This window comes from Callorhinus ursinus, unplaced genomic scaffold, assembly GCF_003265705.2.
Source record: "Callorhinus ursinus isolate GAN/ISIS: 27379988/994484 unplaced genomic scaffold, GSC_fseal_2.0 scaffold19, whole genome shotgun sequence".
NCBI classification, from domain to species: Eukaryota; Metazoa; Chordata; class Mammalia; order Carnivora; family Otariidae; genus Callorhinus; species Callorhinus ursinus.
In genome coordinates, this window is record NW_027397081.1 from 26,444,860 (window position 1) to 26,462,572 (window position 17,713).

Here is a 17,713-nt window from a genome sequence, read left to right on the forward strand (position 1 = left end):
AGATGAGGAAACCAAAGCTCAGAGAGATTAATCATAGCAGACAAGTAGTATATAGTGTAGATAAGAACCTGGGCTTTGGAATACCTGGGTTTGATTTCTGGCTCCAACACGCATTAGCTTGATGATCATGGATAAGGCCCTCAGCTTTAACACCATGAAACTGTACAAAATGTGAAAAGTAGGGACTGAGTCTATTTCCTTCCTACTGACCAGTCCGGTGAATAAAGGAGTCAGACCAAAACAATTTCCCAGCTGGACAGATAGGTAAGAGTATTTCAAGGTATAGTGGATGAATGCTACAAACAGCCTGGACAACTGTCTACCAGTATGCTCACACCAGAGGGCACAATATATTTACTTCTGCACATCCCACCCACTCCATTTTATCTTTGTCTCTTCCCTATCCCTAGAGAATTTATAATCATCGCCCACTGAGGTAAATGCAATCTGGCTTAGAATTCTCAATCAGAAATTCCCTTGTATTTAATTTCCCATAGAACCCTAACTATGTAAAATACTACTTCTTCAATGATCTGCCTGTAATTCCCAAATACGTTTCTCTTTCCTTACCTGCTACTGGCTCAAGCCCTTTAATATTCTGAGTTATTCAAACTTTAGGTAAACTTCTTCCTACCTGAATCTTAATCTTTTAAAAATTCCTCCTCACTCACCTATACTTTTCTGTTCCTACTGAATAATTTCTTGTGTTTTGAAACCAATTCATCATGTAAATGACTTCAAGGACAGGGGGTAATCAATTATCACATACTAGCTAGTTTTAGAATCTTCCAGTTTTGGGAAAGCATTTGGAAGATCAGCAAGGGGAAACTTAATAGAGGAAGAAAGAAATGAAGGCTCAGTTAGCAACATTCACAGGTGACTGAATAAAAACAGAGAGACTCTACTTCAAATATGAAGGTAATGAGAAAGGAAATGTTTATTCTTTTATCTAACATTTAATGGCATCTTCTATGTCCTGGGTCCTGTGTAAGTTGCTGGGGATATATAGCCAGGTCTACTCCTTAAAGAACTGATAGTCTAGGGCAGAGTTTCTCAACCTCTGCACTACTGATATTTTGGGTAGGATGATTCATTGTTGTTTGGGGGGGTGGGGAGAATGCTGTCCTGTGTAGTGTAGGATGTTCAGCAGCATCCCTGGCCTCTACCCACTAGATGAAATAACTTCCTGCCTCCCTTCGCAGTTGTGACAACCAAAAATATCTCCAGATATTGCCAAATATCCCTGGGTGAAAACTGCCCCCCATTTGAGGACTACTGGATTAGGGAAAGAAAATCATTTCTCTAATACACTGTGATAAGTATAATCATCACAACTTTGAGAGTAGAAAAGAGGGCTCCTTAGTTCTGGGGGAAGGTGGGAGAGGATACCACAAAAAAGTTTCAGAATAAATGACATTTAATGCTTAATTTTTGAAAAATATTTAGCAGTAGGCCAAGCAGACAAGAAGAGGGAGAGTTTTGGACATAGGGAAGGAGACAGAACGAGAGAGACATGAGATAGAATGAGTAGAAGAATGAACAGAGAAAGACCATTCTGGTAGAGATAAGAGAATGAACAAAGGCCTGAAGGAAGAGAGATCACTGAGTGTTCAGATCATGATGAATGGTTTGCATGGGGGAGAATCAGAAATAAGGCTGGGACCAAACCATGTCACATAAGAAAAGAGCTGAAATTTTAATATAATAAATATGTATTTTAAACACAGTGGAGCCCTTTTTCAAACAAAAAATTACCCAGATCCCTAGCCTATTACACTGACCAAAATGAAATTTCTTTGATTAGATCACTGTCCACTCAGTTTTCCCCTTAGCTTCTAAAGCACCTCTGTGGAACCCTAGAACTCTGGGAAACAGTGGAAAAATCACTTTTGTAGGCAATAGGGCACCACTGAAGGATATTAAGTGTGGACTATATGTTCATATTTGCTTTTCCGAAAAAGCACTCTAGTGGCAGAGTTGAGTATGGAGGAGGGACAAAGGAGAAAGTCAAATGGCATGGAGACTAGTCAGCATTTTATATGTGGGTTTCGGTTGGAGACCAGTTGTCAGCTACAACATGTAGGAAAAAGCACACTGGCTTTGGAGTTATATACATCTAGCTTCAAAGTGCAGGTGTCATTTACTATGACCTTGAGTATGCTAGCTGACCTTGCCAACCTCTATTTTCTTCTATAAAATGGGGCTACCTACCTCACTTGGCTGCTACAAGAAAATGTATGTACACAGAGGTCAGTGCTGGCATATGATGAGTGCTCAGCAAATATGAAAGTGCATCCTTTTCTTTCACTAGGTCTTTTTATTATTAAAGCTCCTTAAGCTTCCCTAATCTTAAGTAACTCTGAGAGTAGGAGGGAAGATTTACTTGCTCCTTGTTAATGGATTTTCTACTTGTAGAACTGACACATAATTCTGTTTTTAAAAATAGTTTTTCTTCTTGGTGTGATCTATTATCATGAGACATACGCTAACAGAAGAGGTCAGAATTGGGCTTGTTACTTTAGGATCTGCCAGGATGTCTCAAAAGAGAGAAATCAAAACAAGAATGGTCAAAACATAAGCAAGCACTATCTATATCTGGTTCTGAGACCATGTCTCTGGCCATCCTGAATTTAGCAAAGTTTGTGTCAGTTTCATGGTTAGGAAGTTAGCACCTAAAAACTCCATCCATATGCAGACCTTTTAGGAGACGCAAGTGGTGTTGGGATCACAGTCCACATTTTATATCGAAGTATACTTTTATTCCTTACCATCCTGTGTAAGTAATACTTTTATTCCTTACCATCCTGTGTAAGTACTTTTTTAGTCGTGAATGTTTACATACCTTTTGGAGAAAACAATCTTTATTTTCAGAGCACTGACCTGTTTTCTCCTTGTCTCACTGCTTATCATCACAGTAAATATATACTGTCAGTGAAGAGAAATGTCCGTTTTACCGAGGTGAAAGGTATAGGGCTTGGGAGCATAACTGGGTGGAGAACTGATCCCCGAGCAGGAAGAGTTGAGGTGAAGTGTTTTAAGATCACAGGCAGTGTCTATAACTCAGTGGATTACGCCAGAAGTCTTACAGAAGCAGACCCATTTAGATGATGAGGTGATTAACACAAGCCTTTTGGTACTCTTCAGGCAGTCTTCATCCCTGGGCACCTATTACAGAGTCTCTGTCTTTCCTTATGGCTGCAGGTTTCCTGGATTCTACACTTTCCCTCTCCAGTGCAGAATTCAGCATCACATTCAACCCCTATCCAACTTGAGACTCTAATACAATGGAGAACTCTGCCATCTTACCTCTGAACTAGGGTCCCAAACACAAGATGAAGAACTTTCTGCATGTTTTCTGTACATAGCCATCTCCACTGCTCCATCAGCAGCAAGAGGAGTAGATCTAGGGCTGTGTCAGCGAGCTCTGTCTCTGCTCCTGGGGTATGAAAAGGCATCAAAAGTAACTCAGAAGAGACCCATTCTGGAGGAATGTATTTCTTTTTTTTTTTAAATTTTTTTATTGTTATGTTAATCACCATACATTACATCATTAGTTTTTGATGTAGTGTTCCATGATTCATTGTTTGTACATGACACCCAGTGCTCCACGCAGAATGTGCCCTCTTTAATACCCATCACCACGCTAACCCATCCCCCCACCCCCTTCCCCTCTAGAACCCTCAGTTTGTTTTTCAGAGTCCATCTTCTCTCATGGTTCGTCTCCCCCTCCGACTTACTCCCCTTCATTCTTCCCTGGAGGAATGTATTTCAGTGCACTGGATCTTCACCCTTATATCAATCATCTTGTATTTCTGTAATTCTTCTGTACTTAAATCAAGAGATATTTATATCTAAAAAGTTCAGTGATAGGTTCTGTATTTCTTTATAATTCTTTGTTTATATTCCTTAGTCACTTAGTAATACTTATCTTTCTAAATGATTTTACATATAATTATTTTACCTATCTAGTTTCTGTTTCTTTTGTATTTCCCCCTGGGAACTAAATACATTCTGTTCCAAGTAACTGCTCCCAACTAGTGACTAACTGGAAATGGCAAGGCCCAGTCTCTTCCATCTTTATATTCCACTGGCCTCCACAAAGCATCATGGAAATGTTGTGGGCAGCAGATTTGGGGAGAGTTTTGGGATTCATTCTCCTGTAAACAAGTTGCTTTGAAAGCATCTCCATTACACAGAGCTGTTGGGTTGGGATCCAGAAGGCTTCAGTCTGGTTTTGAGAGAACATGCGGTTCGAGGAAGAGCACTCTACCTTTGGTAAAATATGCCATGACAATGACTGATTTCTTTCCTCTTTCAAAGACTGGAAAGACCACAAGTGACTTCACACCCATGCTAAGCTGAAGGCTCCTGAACAGATGTACTTTATGGATGGAAGCATCTGTTCTTTTAACCCCATTCAGGGGGTCCCTTGTCATCTGTGATTTGCTTCCCAGGAGATGTCCCCAGGAATACATAATGTTCCAGAATGAATCTCAGCAATCTGGTGCTACTGCTGTGATTAATATAATTAATCATCAACAGTAATTTTGTTAGTCTAGGACAAATGGGTATTGTCTTGGTCAGCTTGCCCAAGTTCTCCTCCCTAAAGAGTTCTTTAGGACATTTAGTAACTTCAGATTTAGATGAATCTTCCAGAACCGAATCCTACTTTTTTCTTAATCCCATCTAATATATATGTATCTTTTCTGTGCTGCTTTTCAAGGGGGTATGGGAACTGATATGCTTTCTTTTCAGTCATTTGCTCAAAGACAAGATATTCAATTCCTTGGGAAACAGCACCATCCTGAGCATCAGCCACCCTTGTGGATTTTATGATTTTCTCAGGTTTAGCGTTTACCTAGAGCTGCCACCATGTGGTGACAGCTAGTCATAGCAGTAAAAAATAAGGCAAAAAGAGGCACCGAGTCCTCTGAAGAAAATGGTAAATTTCCTGCCATGTGAGCATTTTGAGTTTCTCAGGGCTAGAAGAAAAGCTCAGGCATAAACTATACTCTTAGAGACATGATGTTCAAAATTTACAGGCTTGACTTTGGCTAGAATTATACTGTTTTACCCATTTCCTCTTATTTGTAACTTCCTACAGTTCTCTGACGCTTTTTGGTCCTAATACTTCATTTACTTAACCAGTGAGATATGTGGGAAGAGGTGGGGTTGTGAACTTCATTTTTCACACAGTTAAGCTGAGGTCCATACAGTAGAGGTTAGGTGACGTCGTTCAAGGGCACCTGAGAAACAATGCTGAAATCAGCCTTTTTTTCTCCCCCCTTCTGAACCCAGGGTTTTGTGATCTTTTCTTTTCAGTGGGAGCCTCAGTCTTGGTGGAACTGAAAAACTTTTTTATACGTTCTAGCTCAACAAGCACACTAATATCCAGGGCTCCCACTTTTTCCTCTGTAAAAAAAAAACATCTGCACTTCTTCTGGGAAGCAAACCTCCCTGTCCTCACCTCTTCTCCCTTCCTGCTCTATGTTGGGTAACTGGGTGGCGTCATTTGCTATGGCAGTAAATAAAACAGAAGGAAAAGATCCAGGGAAAAGGAAGAATTCCATGTTGTACTTCAGTTGCCCTACGGTATATCTAAGTGGAGATTTCCGGTAAGCAACTGGAAATACGACAGCCAATATTTAGGCATCGTCAGCACACGTTAGATTTAAAATCAAGAGTACAGGGGCGCCTGGATGGCTCAGTCGTTAAGCAACTGCCTTCGGCTCAGGTCATAGTCCCAGGGTCCTGGGATCGAGTCCCCCATCAGGCTCCCTGCTCCACAGGAAGCCTGCTTCTCCCTCTCCCACTCCCTCTGCTTGTGTTCCCTCTCTCACTGTGTCTCTGTCAAATAAATAAATAAAATCTTAAAAAAAAATAAAATAAAATCAAGAGTACAAATGAGATCACTCAGGGGTAGTATGCAGAGTAAGAACAGAGAGCCAAAAATAAAGTTCTGGAAGGCTAGTAAGGGAACCAACAAAGGGGACTGAGAAGGGACCATAAGAAAGGTGGAGAGAAAACTAGGGAAGGGGTACCACAGACACGAAAGTATGTAAAGGGAGTAGTCCAAAAATGCCAAAGCATGGCAAAAATAACATAAAAGAGATAATGATACGATAAGCATGGATCTTATTTTGCTGGACCAGAACTTCCAATTTTTGTGCCCTGCTCCTCTGTTTGACTCAGCTCTGGGGACTGTGTCACATTCTTCTTTGTATCCCAGGACTTGGCACAGCAACTCAAACACTGGTGTTTAACACATGGCTTGCTTAGCTGAACACAAGAGAAATTACATCAACAACTCCCAACGGTCACATCCTACCTCCCTTCTCTGTGGAAGCTGAGATCTTGTCACGTACCTGGATCACCGTTGCTGAGGTCTCGGGCCGGCACACCTTCATCTGACAAGTAACCATCCGTACAATCTTTGGGGATTTGTTCAGAATCTTTTTCTGGGGCTTCTGCTGGCTGCATTTCTAATAACTTTGTCTGTTTTTCAATAAAGGATTCCATCCCAGACGTGGATAGGATCTCTGACTCCTGAAGAAAGAGCCAGCGGCACATCACATAAAGAATGAAGAAAATAGGAGATTAACCAAGGCCCTTCAGCTTTTCCCTGTTCCTTCCCTGCATCAGTATCATGAGTATAGAACCCAACGGACTCTGTGACCACCTTCAGAAAATTTTCACTTTCTACCTAAATTGCAAGTAAAACAGTGTCTTTTTTATTCTCACTCGCTGCAAATGCATTTGGGTCATCTGTTCTCTCCCAAGAACTGGCTTTCCTTCTCATTCTGCCATCCTTTATTCCAAGGCCATGACCCTTGAGAAGCCAACCTGCTGGCCCAGAGTGGGTAGGAATTAGAAACCACTAAGAGAAAATACTTTTAGAATAAAAATTAGAGATCCAGATGCTGGTTAAGTCCTTTAGCAAGGTACCTACATCTCTCCTGACTTTGGAGAATGTCTCAATTGTCCGTAACTGCAGTATCAACATCCCAGCTATTAATTCCAGGAGTTACCTAGGAAATTCTTACCACATTGCCTTCCTGGAGACAATAGAGAATCTTCTCAGGAGCCTCAGTTATAGTCAGTGCTGGAGCAATCTTACTGGAGAACCTCAATCTGGACCTGGCATTGACACAAAGAGCAGAAACAGAACGTGATTCATGGTTTTGATCTCCAAACAAGGGCTGACAAGTATTAATGCTTTAAAACAAGAACACCCATACTTATTCTTGGGAGTTTACTGTGGTCAGAGTTGCCAGGAAAGACCTGGCCCTGAAATTCCCAAAACGATATACATTCTGGCAATTCTTAAAACATAGTACAACCATTGCGCTAAGCTCTGTCCACGATGCATTTGAGAAAGGGCTTTTGTTAATGTAAAACAGGGACCAGTCTATCATGGTCGTATTCCCATAAGTTAGAAGAATGGTGAGCATATACTACATACTCATTAAAAATATGTTGGAGATTAAATTGACAAGTGACATAAACCAAGGTTTTTGTTGTTGTTAGTACCCTTTTCATACATCCACTTATTCTCCTAGTGTTCCAAATAAAAGTAGGGAAGGGACCACAAGTGCTAACCTCATGTTCAAGGCTCTTATAAGCACAGATATCATGGTCACCCTTCAAAATATGGGCTCAGTGAAAAAAGGCTAAAAATTGTTTTATTGCTGGTCCATGAGACATGAACACAGAGACAAAGACAGTCAGACATACAGACACAAACATACAAACTCTCCACCCTCCCCACACACATACACACACACACACACACATGCACACGCACACACTCTCTCTCACTCACTCTTTCTCTTCATAATGGTCCAGATACAGATATGAAGTTTACAGTAAGGGTTAAGTGTGGTGCCCTTCCCTTCCACATGTTGGCTTTGAAAGGGTGTATGTGGGACTCTAGTGCAGGACAGAATAGCCTAAAATAGGCCCTACACATGTTTATTCTGGCTTTTTCCTGTTTATTGCTAGTACGTGCATCTTCTGAGCTAAGATTTCCAGAAATGATGACAAACAGAGATCAGTTATAAGCCTTAATTCTTAATAGGAAAGAAACACCTCAATTTTCCAGGAAAATAGAAAAGGAGAATATCCATATTCTACAGTTTTCCTTCTAGTCAAAACTCCCTGGTCAGTTTAAGTTCTGGGTTCCCATGGCAAGACAAACATTCAGCAGGGAGGCCTATGCTGGATCTCAGGCTCCTTTGGGTTGAGGGTTGAGGAGTGTAGGTCTGGCTTTGTATAAAAACTGGTATGTATGACCCATCTCCTCTCTCCTAGGGCTGGAGAGTGGGGATAGGCTTTGGCTCAGGACTGGCAATCACCCTGAGAACTGGAAAGGGTCCCCAGGTGACTGAAGGGCTTCTCACTTGCTAGGCTTCTTGCCTTCTGCCTGGGGCTTGCTTTCTGTCTCGGCCTCACTCAGCTCTTCTGTGGGGCTCTGGGGTTCGGAGCGAGGAAATGCTGTCTTCAAGGTGTCCACGATAGCACTTACCACCATCTGCAGGGGTCAGAGGTGCAGGGTCAGACAGAAACCACCAAATGAGCAGTTGTCTCACGGTGCTTTATGCAATGAAGATGAGCAGATAGCTAGGCTAGCTAGTGGAGCCTTTTCATCAGCATAGTCAGATACCAGGCAGATTTACTGGCAACTATCCCCCCTTTCCTCAATGGCCATAAAAATCTGCTTCCTCACAGTTAAGACAAACAATGCCATGGGAAAAGAAACCAAAACAGTGAGATAAATAAAAAGCTGGGAGTTCTGCAGGCTGGTGAAATACTTTTCATTTTTCAATTTCTTTCCTTATATATGAAAGAAGGATTTTTAATTTCCAAATCAATAATACTTTCACCAAGATCTGAATAAATGGAAGTGATATGGCAAAGAGAAAGAGTAAAGATTATCAAATCAGAAATACCTTCTAGAAGCATATATAATATTAACATGTTCAGAGAAAATTCACAGAGTAAAGAACTGGTTTTTCCAGTTAATCCAAACAATTTCTCTTCTTTACAGAAAGAGTAACAAAAATCACTCATGTCAAAATTTAGGAATCTGAATTTGATATAAACTACTCATAAAGACCAAATAAAACAATCCTCCCTGAAGAGTTGTATTTCTCAGAATGGAAAAATGGCATATAGACATAAAATAAAATGTACATATAAAATGTACAAATGAAACCCTAAAATACCAAAGAAATGAAAAGAAATCTTGTCTTTTGGTGCTCCTTGCTACTTAACAGTGCCGGCTCAGAGTAGCATCACGCCTTCCTTACTTCATGCCTGTATTCATCCTCCACCAGGGGTACAGCTATGGCACAGCTGAGACAGGGCTGAAGTGTCAGAGAAAGATGACAGGAGGGGACAGCAAACCAGGGAGAGAACACAGAGGACCGCACGGATAGACAACGCAACTTAGAAAATATAACTTGCCCTCAAGGCTCACAAAATTGTCGTCTGTGGGGAGGGTCCTTATCTGCTCTGTTCACTGCTGTATCACCAGCAGCTAGTCTTGTTCATGGTCAAGCTCATACTTGACCAGGCAAGCAGTAAGCGGCTGGTGAGTCAGCAAGTGAACACATCTGTGTGGATGGACACATCTGCATGGAATTCTGGGGATTCTACCTCATTCATCCCTTTCCAGTTTGCAGCTTTTTCCTCACAGCAGTGCATGTCTCCTAATTCCTACCACATGAAATGCCACTTTTTCACTGTATCCTCTGAAGTCTAGAGAGAGGCCAGCCTTCTGCCAATGAGTCAGTGTTTTCTAACCTTTTAAAACATATGCCATCTTTGGATAAACATAAACTGCAGACTTGTGCCCTGGAGACTCTAAAATCAGCTGGTAATCACTGCTTACAGGATATGTGTTGCACAAATGTCCTTCGCCTACCATCTCCAAAGGTTCTGAGATACCCTCTCAAAAAAAGTGTAATTCTTTCCATGCTCTGTTCTCCAGCAGAGAACACTACACCAGTCTAAATCAAGCTTAATGTCCTATCTTGGGGCTCTTTTTCCTAAGTGACCAGCACCAGGAATGATCTTTATCTCCAGGAGAAACTTTCCTGCCCCCATGGATCTATGGAGGTACAGATCTATCCTTACCTTCCGCTGCTAGAATAACAATGTCATAATATCCCCTAGGAGATATGTGTACACATATAGCGTCATAGTTGCTCACTGTAATTCAGCAAGGTGATGGTCCAACCAATATTTGCAACAGGTCTTAAAAATTCTAGTCCACGTTCTATGGACTCCTCTCTGCTTTCTCTCTGTACCCGCTACCTCCTTTATTTTTCAGTCACTACCTACACTCTGGTGAGAAACTAAAGCTGAGTGCACACAGTGGCCCTGCTGGTACCTTGTCTATTCTGGACACCATGAATGGTTTCTTGACAAAGGCAATACGAGCATCTGTGTTCAAAGCAAGGAACTCCTGCATCTCCTCACTGTTGGCGATCTCCGGAATGGCACAGAGTTGCTGCAAAAGACACAAGAAGGATTTCAAAGAGAAATTCAAGTCTCTTCAACTTGGCTTGGGTATCTGATAATTAGAATGAGAGCACAGCCGAAACAGAAGGACGCTGACCTTTAGGAAGGATTCCAGGAGGCTCTTCCGGGCTTCTACTCTGTCACTATCCATGTTTCCAAATGGAAGGTCCGGAAAGAGCTTTTTAGGACCCTTCACATCTTAAAAAAACAAAAAAAACACAAACTCATTCACTTAACATTCACTGAGAGATATTCCATATAAAATACATCATATATGTAAAGAAAACAGAACTGTTGCATATATTCCTGAGATTTTTTATTTCAGGAGTTCCAAATATACCCCAAGGATATAGTACATGCAGTCTACTCTCATTATCAGTGTTCACGCTAAGGTATAGGAGGCCATATGCTACAGTAGTTACAAATGAGGGCTCTGAAGTCTAGGTGCCTGAATTTAAATTTTTGCTCCAATCCCTACTATAAGAATGCCTAATTCTTCTTTGACTTTTTTCTCTGTAAAGTGGGGATAATGATAGTTCTCTATCTCATAAGCTCTTAGGAGAATTAAATGAGCTAATATGTGTAAAGTACTTAGAAGAGTACCTGGCATACTTTTCAAGCTTGGTTCAGTAGTAACTATTGTTATTAAGAAAGAAAATGCATAACTGAAATCCACAACTTAGGCCTAAACTCATTAAAAGGTTTATTTGGGTGATCATCAGTTGTTGTTTTTTGGTTTTTTTAAACAAAGCAGCTGCTTACTAGCTTATTTTTAGAGCTAAATTTTATTCCATTTTCTTACTGTTCCTGTGCCCTATGGGTATCAAATAGCAAACACCCAAAAAGCCTGGTTGTTAAAGGAAGGATAGCAAGCATTTCTGGCTACTATTTTAAGAACAATTCATCTCTGTATGTATGTGGAAAAGTTGATTTAACTCCTCATGCTACCTCACAGACACAGGTAGAAATGTGAAGTTTCTTAAAGTTTCTTAAGCTTAAACTAGATGGGCCCCAGAACAAAGCATTAAGTGGCAAAGAAGTGCCTCAGAAAGAATGTGATCAGTGCTAGCCAGCACTAAAACCCAAAACATCTGAAAGCAAAGTGGGGGAACACGGGCCCCTTGATGCTGTGTTCTCCTCCTCCATCCTTCCCCACAAATAGTAGGCCTCCAGCCTCTCATATCAGGGAGATACACGTGTAAAGTGGGCTGGGGAAACTCCTGACTTTTTATGAACTTTCGGAGATCTGATTTCTCTTCCAGACGCGTCTGCAGATTGAGGAACTCGCGGTAGCGGCGATTCACAGTGTGGTAGGCCACCTGCTGCAGGCCACTGCTGTTCTCACCATCCAGGGCCGTCTCATACTGTTGAATGAACACATTTGTTTAGGGCATCAGCTCAATGGCCACACAGTAGGAGCAGAGTAGAGGTAAAGGGAGGGAGACGTTCCTATTCTGTTTCTTTTCTCTTTTTAAACTTATTTAACAGAGAGAGAGAGAGAGAGAGAGCGCGCGCGCGCACAAGTAGGCAGAGTGGCAGGCAGAGGGAGAGAGAGAGAAGCAGGCTCCCGCTGAGTAGGGAGCCCGATGTGGGGCTTGATCCCAGGACCCTGGGATCATGACCTGAGCCAAAGGCAGACACTTAACTGACCGAGCCACCCAGGTACCCCTATTTCCGAACCTAGTAGATCTGATTGCTGCTCTGAGTGTTAATGAATAACTCAAATTCCCAGGGCTGCTGAATTAAGGAATGAGATGTGTTTCCCAACATATGTGGCCCAGAAAGAGCAATGAGTTTTGCTGTTCTCCATTCTCTCCTTCTACCTCAAAACTCCCTCCTGCAAACACTTTCTTTACTTATAAAAATGGCTATAGGGCTCCTGGGTGGCACAGTCGGTTAAGTGTCTGACTGTTGGCTTTGGCTCAGGTTGTGACCTCATGGTCATGGGATTGAGCCCTGTGTCAGGCTCCACACTTGGAGTGGTCTGCTTGGGATTCTCTCCCCCCCGCCCCACCCGCTTGTCTCCCTCTCTCGCTCTGAAATAAATCTTAAAATGGCTATATTACTATTTTTCACATCCCAAAGAGTATAAAACAGAAGGCACAAGAGCACCTCTTTCACTCCTAAATTATGGGTTGGATGTTATAAGAGGATAACCATTTGCCATTATACTTGACCAGTGATTATTTATGTTAGTTGGGGGGGGAAGATCAAATAATCCCAAACAGCTGATGAATAAAATCATGTTTGCCTGGAATGCATTAAAGGAACATGTGTTTTTATTTAGCTTTGGGCAGGTTAATTATTATTCTTGGAGCTAAGCTGAAATTTTTTTTTCTAAGCACATATCATCTGTATGATTGGAAGTCACATGAAGACTGGAGATGTTGTAAGGGGTCAAAGTTTGCTGTCTTCATATGCGTGGAGGGCCAGTATGTGGGAAAAGATAACTTGTACTGAATGTTCCCGCAGAGCAAACACCCTGAACAGCATGAAAGCTGCAACTCAGTACAGGGTATACTTTTTGACAGAGTAGTTAAGATATAATGAAATGATGTGCAAGAACTATGTATGTACTTGTTCTCATTAGGGGTAGGTTACCATTATTGTCTGGAGGAGGTATTATACTGTGGGGCAAGTGATGGAAAAAATGATCTCTTTGTTGGTGAGCCTTAAGGCTGTCTTAAAATTTTCTAGAGCCAGAGAGAAGTATTCATTATGAACTGACATGAGGAAAGTAGTAGTCCCTCAGACCAGCACTGAGAAGGAAAGGCCTAGGTAAGAGACACAGATAGAATTCAGGGTGGGGCTCTCAAACTTGGGGCACCTGGGAGTTTCTGTGGAATATTCTGCTCCCTAAGAGACACTAATCAATACTCATACATTCCCAAACCTGGCTGCACCTCAAAAATCACTTGGGCTGTTAAGGGAACATTCTCACTGCTTATTTAACCTTTTTATTTTATTTTCAAATATGCCTCAAATTTTCATGCTTTATATACACCTTAGGATAACCAGATGTTCTTCTGAATTACAAGCTTAAGTTTATCAACTTAACATAATAAAAAAAAAAAAAAAAAAAAAGTTTCACCTTAGCAGTGATTTCATCAAGGAAAGAAAGATTTCTATAATCTATAGATTCTATACATTCTGATAGGCTCTGATAGATCTGAGTGAGAATTTACAAAAATCCCTCCCTCTTGGGAGGCAGTCTATCCTAAAGCCAGTTTTAGGGAGCTGCTGCTGTAACTGAACTCACCATCTGATACATGATGATACATATGATACCTCCTTATCGTCTCTGCCAAGTAGTTCCAACTTCTGTGCTTAAACAACTCTAGGAATTAGAAACCTGGTACCTTCTGAGATATAATATATATGTGTGTGTGGGGGTATATATATATATGTAAATATGTATATTTACATATACATGTAAATAAACTTCCTTCCTAAACAAAGTACAGAAGACACTAGTAATTAAGAAAGGAAAGAAATTAACAGGGAAGTTTGGTAAGAGAATTTCTGGACAAGACTCTATATTGGGAACCACTGAAAAATATGACCCTCAGTATCCTAAGAACCCTGAGATTCTAGGATTGTTTGCATAGATTCTAAACAGAAGCCAACTCTGCTTTACAAATGATCTTCAGACCATTCACATATGGATTCTTGTCAAATTAAATACAGTAAATGAAGAGTAGCCTCTCTCCCTTAGAATACTAGCTTCATTGACTCTGCTTTCCAAACCCATTCCCAGCCCAGAGTGGGTGACCGTATTCTAATCCTATTACCTTCACCGTGTAGAGTGTGTATGGGTGGAATCCAGTGCCACTGTGCTCTCGAGCAGTAATGGTACCAGTGATACGAAGGTTCTGGATGACAACTGGGCCATCTGGACTGGTCAGGGGCCCAAAGCTGAAGGTGGCTGAGCTGAGAGGACCACTTGGAGAGGAGGAAAGCAGAACCTGTGGCAGATTAGGATCTACGGAGCTCACACCATTGGGGAGAGCCTTCTCTAAGCATGAGGGTCGTGGGGGGCAGGTCCTTCCTGGATCTGTCAGCAAAGCTGTAAGAGAGGTGACATCTCGTTGCTCTACTTCCTTGTCTGCTGTGTCAATGTGGATCTCTGGGCAGGAAGTCAGCATGGAGACCAGCAGCCCTGTCTCTGTTTCTGTTCCTGGACCCAGCTCGGCCTCTGCTCCTTCAATTCCTTCGGATCCCTCAACATCCTTAGACTCCAGAGACTGGGGACCCTCCAGGGTACACAGGGCATCCTGGATCCTGTCAGAGAGGAAGTTGCCTGGAGTCATGAGCATGATGGTTTCCTTGCTCAGTTCAGACAATGGAGACTCCAGCTCTGTGTCTTCACATAAGAACAAAGGGCCTCGAATATCTGGCTGTAGGAAATGAGATGAGTTGTTTCCTACTTTTCTTTCTTCCGGGACTCCACCCAATTCTCCCTCTATTGCTTCATGGCCTTCTTCAACTTCTGGGGAGTGATGGGAAGGCCCTTCTGGCTCATTACAGTTCAGTAGCACTGGCGCTGCTGCTGGAGAAGGGGCTCTCACTTCTGGCAGGCTCTGTACCTCAACAATCAGTGGCAGAGATGTGGGCAATGAGGGCTTTTCCAGGGCACTGGCTGGGGAAGTTGGTTTAACCACTGCTGTCGGATTATTTCTAGCCTTGGAAAAGATGCCCACAAGTACAAGGTGGATCCAGTCAGGATCTGACAGCTTGCTAATCAGTGGTAAGATTACATTGCAAGTAATGAGTTCCACCACTACATGGCGACCGGTCCGGGTCTCCAAGTGGGGCTTTGGCACTAGTCCTTGAAGCAATAAATTTACAATGCCACGTGTATAAGCGACCTCAGTGCTGGCGCTTTGCACAGCAGGATGTGGGGCAGCAGCTCGGCAGTAAGCCTCCCAGAGCTGGGAGGGCTCAACTGTACCACTCTGCTTCCCAGCCAGGGCTTCCTTCGCCTGAATATAGCTCTGCAGGTGACAACCGCAGAGAGTCAGAACTCTCTGGACCAGCGCATGACTGTCCACCATGCCCATCCTCCTCCGGAGCTCCTGGACCAACCCTCTCATGGCGGCCTCCATTTCTTCCTCAAAGGCTGGCTCCTGGCTCACTGAGCGATACCAGGACGACACAAAGTCCCGAATAATCATCTGGATGGTGCGGTCGATCTCCAGTTCCAGTTGCCTCTCTGCCTCAGGGTTTGGAGGGCAGGTGGCCACTGGGATGAAACGTTCCAGGTGCAGTCGACCTGAAGCCCCCACAATGGCGTTTGAGCCCAGCCATCCTCCCAGCACCGCTAGCAATGCAGACAGAAGGCATAGGAGCCACACGTTGACCAGAAAGTGGATGACCAGGAGCCAGCCGAGCACGATCCCCACAGCCATCAGCTTCCGGCTGCTCAGCAGGTTACTGAGGCTCCAGCTGGACTCAGCTGGAGCCTCTTGTAACGAGGACACTGTCTCTGCCTTCATGGCTAAAAGGGGCAGATGGCTACTCCGACGATCGATCACCCTCTTTCTACTTCACTTGAGGTCGGGAATGAGACGTTAACTGTGTACGGAGACAAGGCTATCTGGCGTGCTATTCAGGGCCCCGGGCGGAGCTCTGGGCCCTCGGCGTCCTACAGGCACTGCAAAGCGACAGGGGCGGTACTGCTTCTCCCCCTCGCTCCAGCCCGTTCCAGCCGAGACTCCGCAGCCTTCATAACGGAGGTCGGAGAGCCTCCGCGCTGCCTGGGGAGGGCGGGGCAGGGCCTACGGCGCCTGTCACCCAACACTTACAGACGCCGAACACCGGGTCATACACCGCTGCGGGGCGCGCCCAAACCGAGTCCCGATGTGCGGGGGTCACAACGGTGTCTTCGCCGCCGCCCTCGGAGTCCCCGGGCGACTGCCACCAGCAGCCCAGCTTTTGTCACGGCTGCCGGCCGGCAGCCGCCGGCGACGACTTCCGGGTCGACGGCGGCGGAACGGGGCATGTTGGGAGAGCGGCCGCGCGCCCAGAGGCGCGGCGCTGCGCTGCGCGCTGCTCCCCCTGGTGGCGAGGAACAGCCGTGACAGCACCAGCGGAAAGTGGTCTCAGAAACTGGGTTTGCAGAACCCGTGCTGAAGGGTGGGGCAAAGTTCCCACAGGGGTGTGGAGCAGAGAGCGGCCGTGTAGGCAGTAACACTCGAAGACTGAGACTTCTAGCTTTAATTATTAAATGGAGTCGTCCAACATTTCTTACTGCTTAGGCAAACTCTCAGTAATCCAGTTTGTTTTAATCCCATGTAGGCATTTTTTTCATTGGCCCGATACACTTTAACAATTTACCCCGCTTCCTCTGGCGCCCCCGTGCAATCCCCAATACATAGCTCACGTACCTTGTTCTCAGGAATTGCAGAACACGAGGCGTACAATCTTAATACAGAGATAGATTTATTCCTTAAATTTCATATACTGTGCAACAAAATCATGTTTGTGATTTGGGGGTTATTTGCTGGTGGCATTACCCAAGCAATCAAATATTTTGAGCATCTGCTGTATTCAAACACTGTGAATAGGTACTGTGGACGAATAGAGCAGTCCTTGTCCTCAAGGACCTGGCAGCCTATTGGGGAGACAAGTTCTTGAATCATGAATGGATAACTAATAATGCAAGTCAGTATGGTACAGAGTAAAATGCAAAATCTTATAGGTATTCAGGGGAAGGACAGATCACTGGGGGTTGCAGTGGTTTAGAGGGAACCTCACAGAGAAGGTAGCCTTTATGTTGGATCTTCAAGGGTGAGAGTTGGTTCCTAACCCGCTCCATGTCGTCTTCCCCCTTTTTCCCAAATATATAGGAAAAGAAGGCAGAGGTATAGATGCATTTTCAGACAATCCTCAAATATATTTGCTTTGAAATCTACCCAGACAGATTTACCTACAGGAAAATTGAATGCCTGACAGTAGAGCGGACCATGTGTAAGAGTGTGTCGGTGTCATGTGAAGCCAGGTTTCCTCCCCATCTTGGTCCCTAGGAGCTCTGCCTCCAATGTGGCTATCCTTTTTGTTTTGGCACAGGATGTATATCATTTGTATAGTTATTTACGATTGCTCATCTTCAGCTTTCTCTATGATGTTAGCAGGCTGCATCATTATAGCATTAGTTCCCAGATGTTAGGGGAATCTGCAGGCAAACTCC

At 43.5% G+C, this 17,713-nt stretch overlaps 1 protein-coding gene across 5 annotated transcripts in view; it reads right to left on the minus strand.

Moving 5' to 3' along the window:
• SNX19 (sorting nexin 19) overlaps positions 1-16,486 on the minus strand; it is a 60,232-nt gene extending 43,746 nt beyond the window's left edge. For 3 of the 5 annotated variants that reach the window (XR_012381558.1, XM_025893479.2, XM_025893475.2), the window contains exons 1-8: positions 14,316-16,486; positions 11,750-11,888; positions 10,622-10,722; positions 10,394-10,513; positions 8,400-8,530; positions 7,044-7,137; positions 6,366-6,546; positions 3,307-3,436 (exon numbers count right to left, since the gene is read on the minus strand). Coding sequence is in view for 4 of the 5 variants with exons in the window: in XM_025893479.2 (XP_025749264.1) it covers positions 3,307-3,436; positions 6,366-6,546; positions 7,044-7,137; positions 8,400-8,530; positions 10,394-10,513; positions 10,622-10,722; positions 11,750-11,888; positions 14,316-16,019 (2,600 nt within the window). In the remaining variant the exon portion in view is untranslated. The other 2 variants (XM_073903989.1, XM_073903990.1) reach the window with 2 other exon arrangements.
• Positions 16,487-17,713: the final 1,227 nt, after the last annotated feature.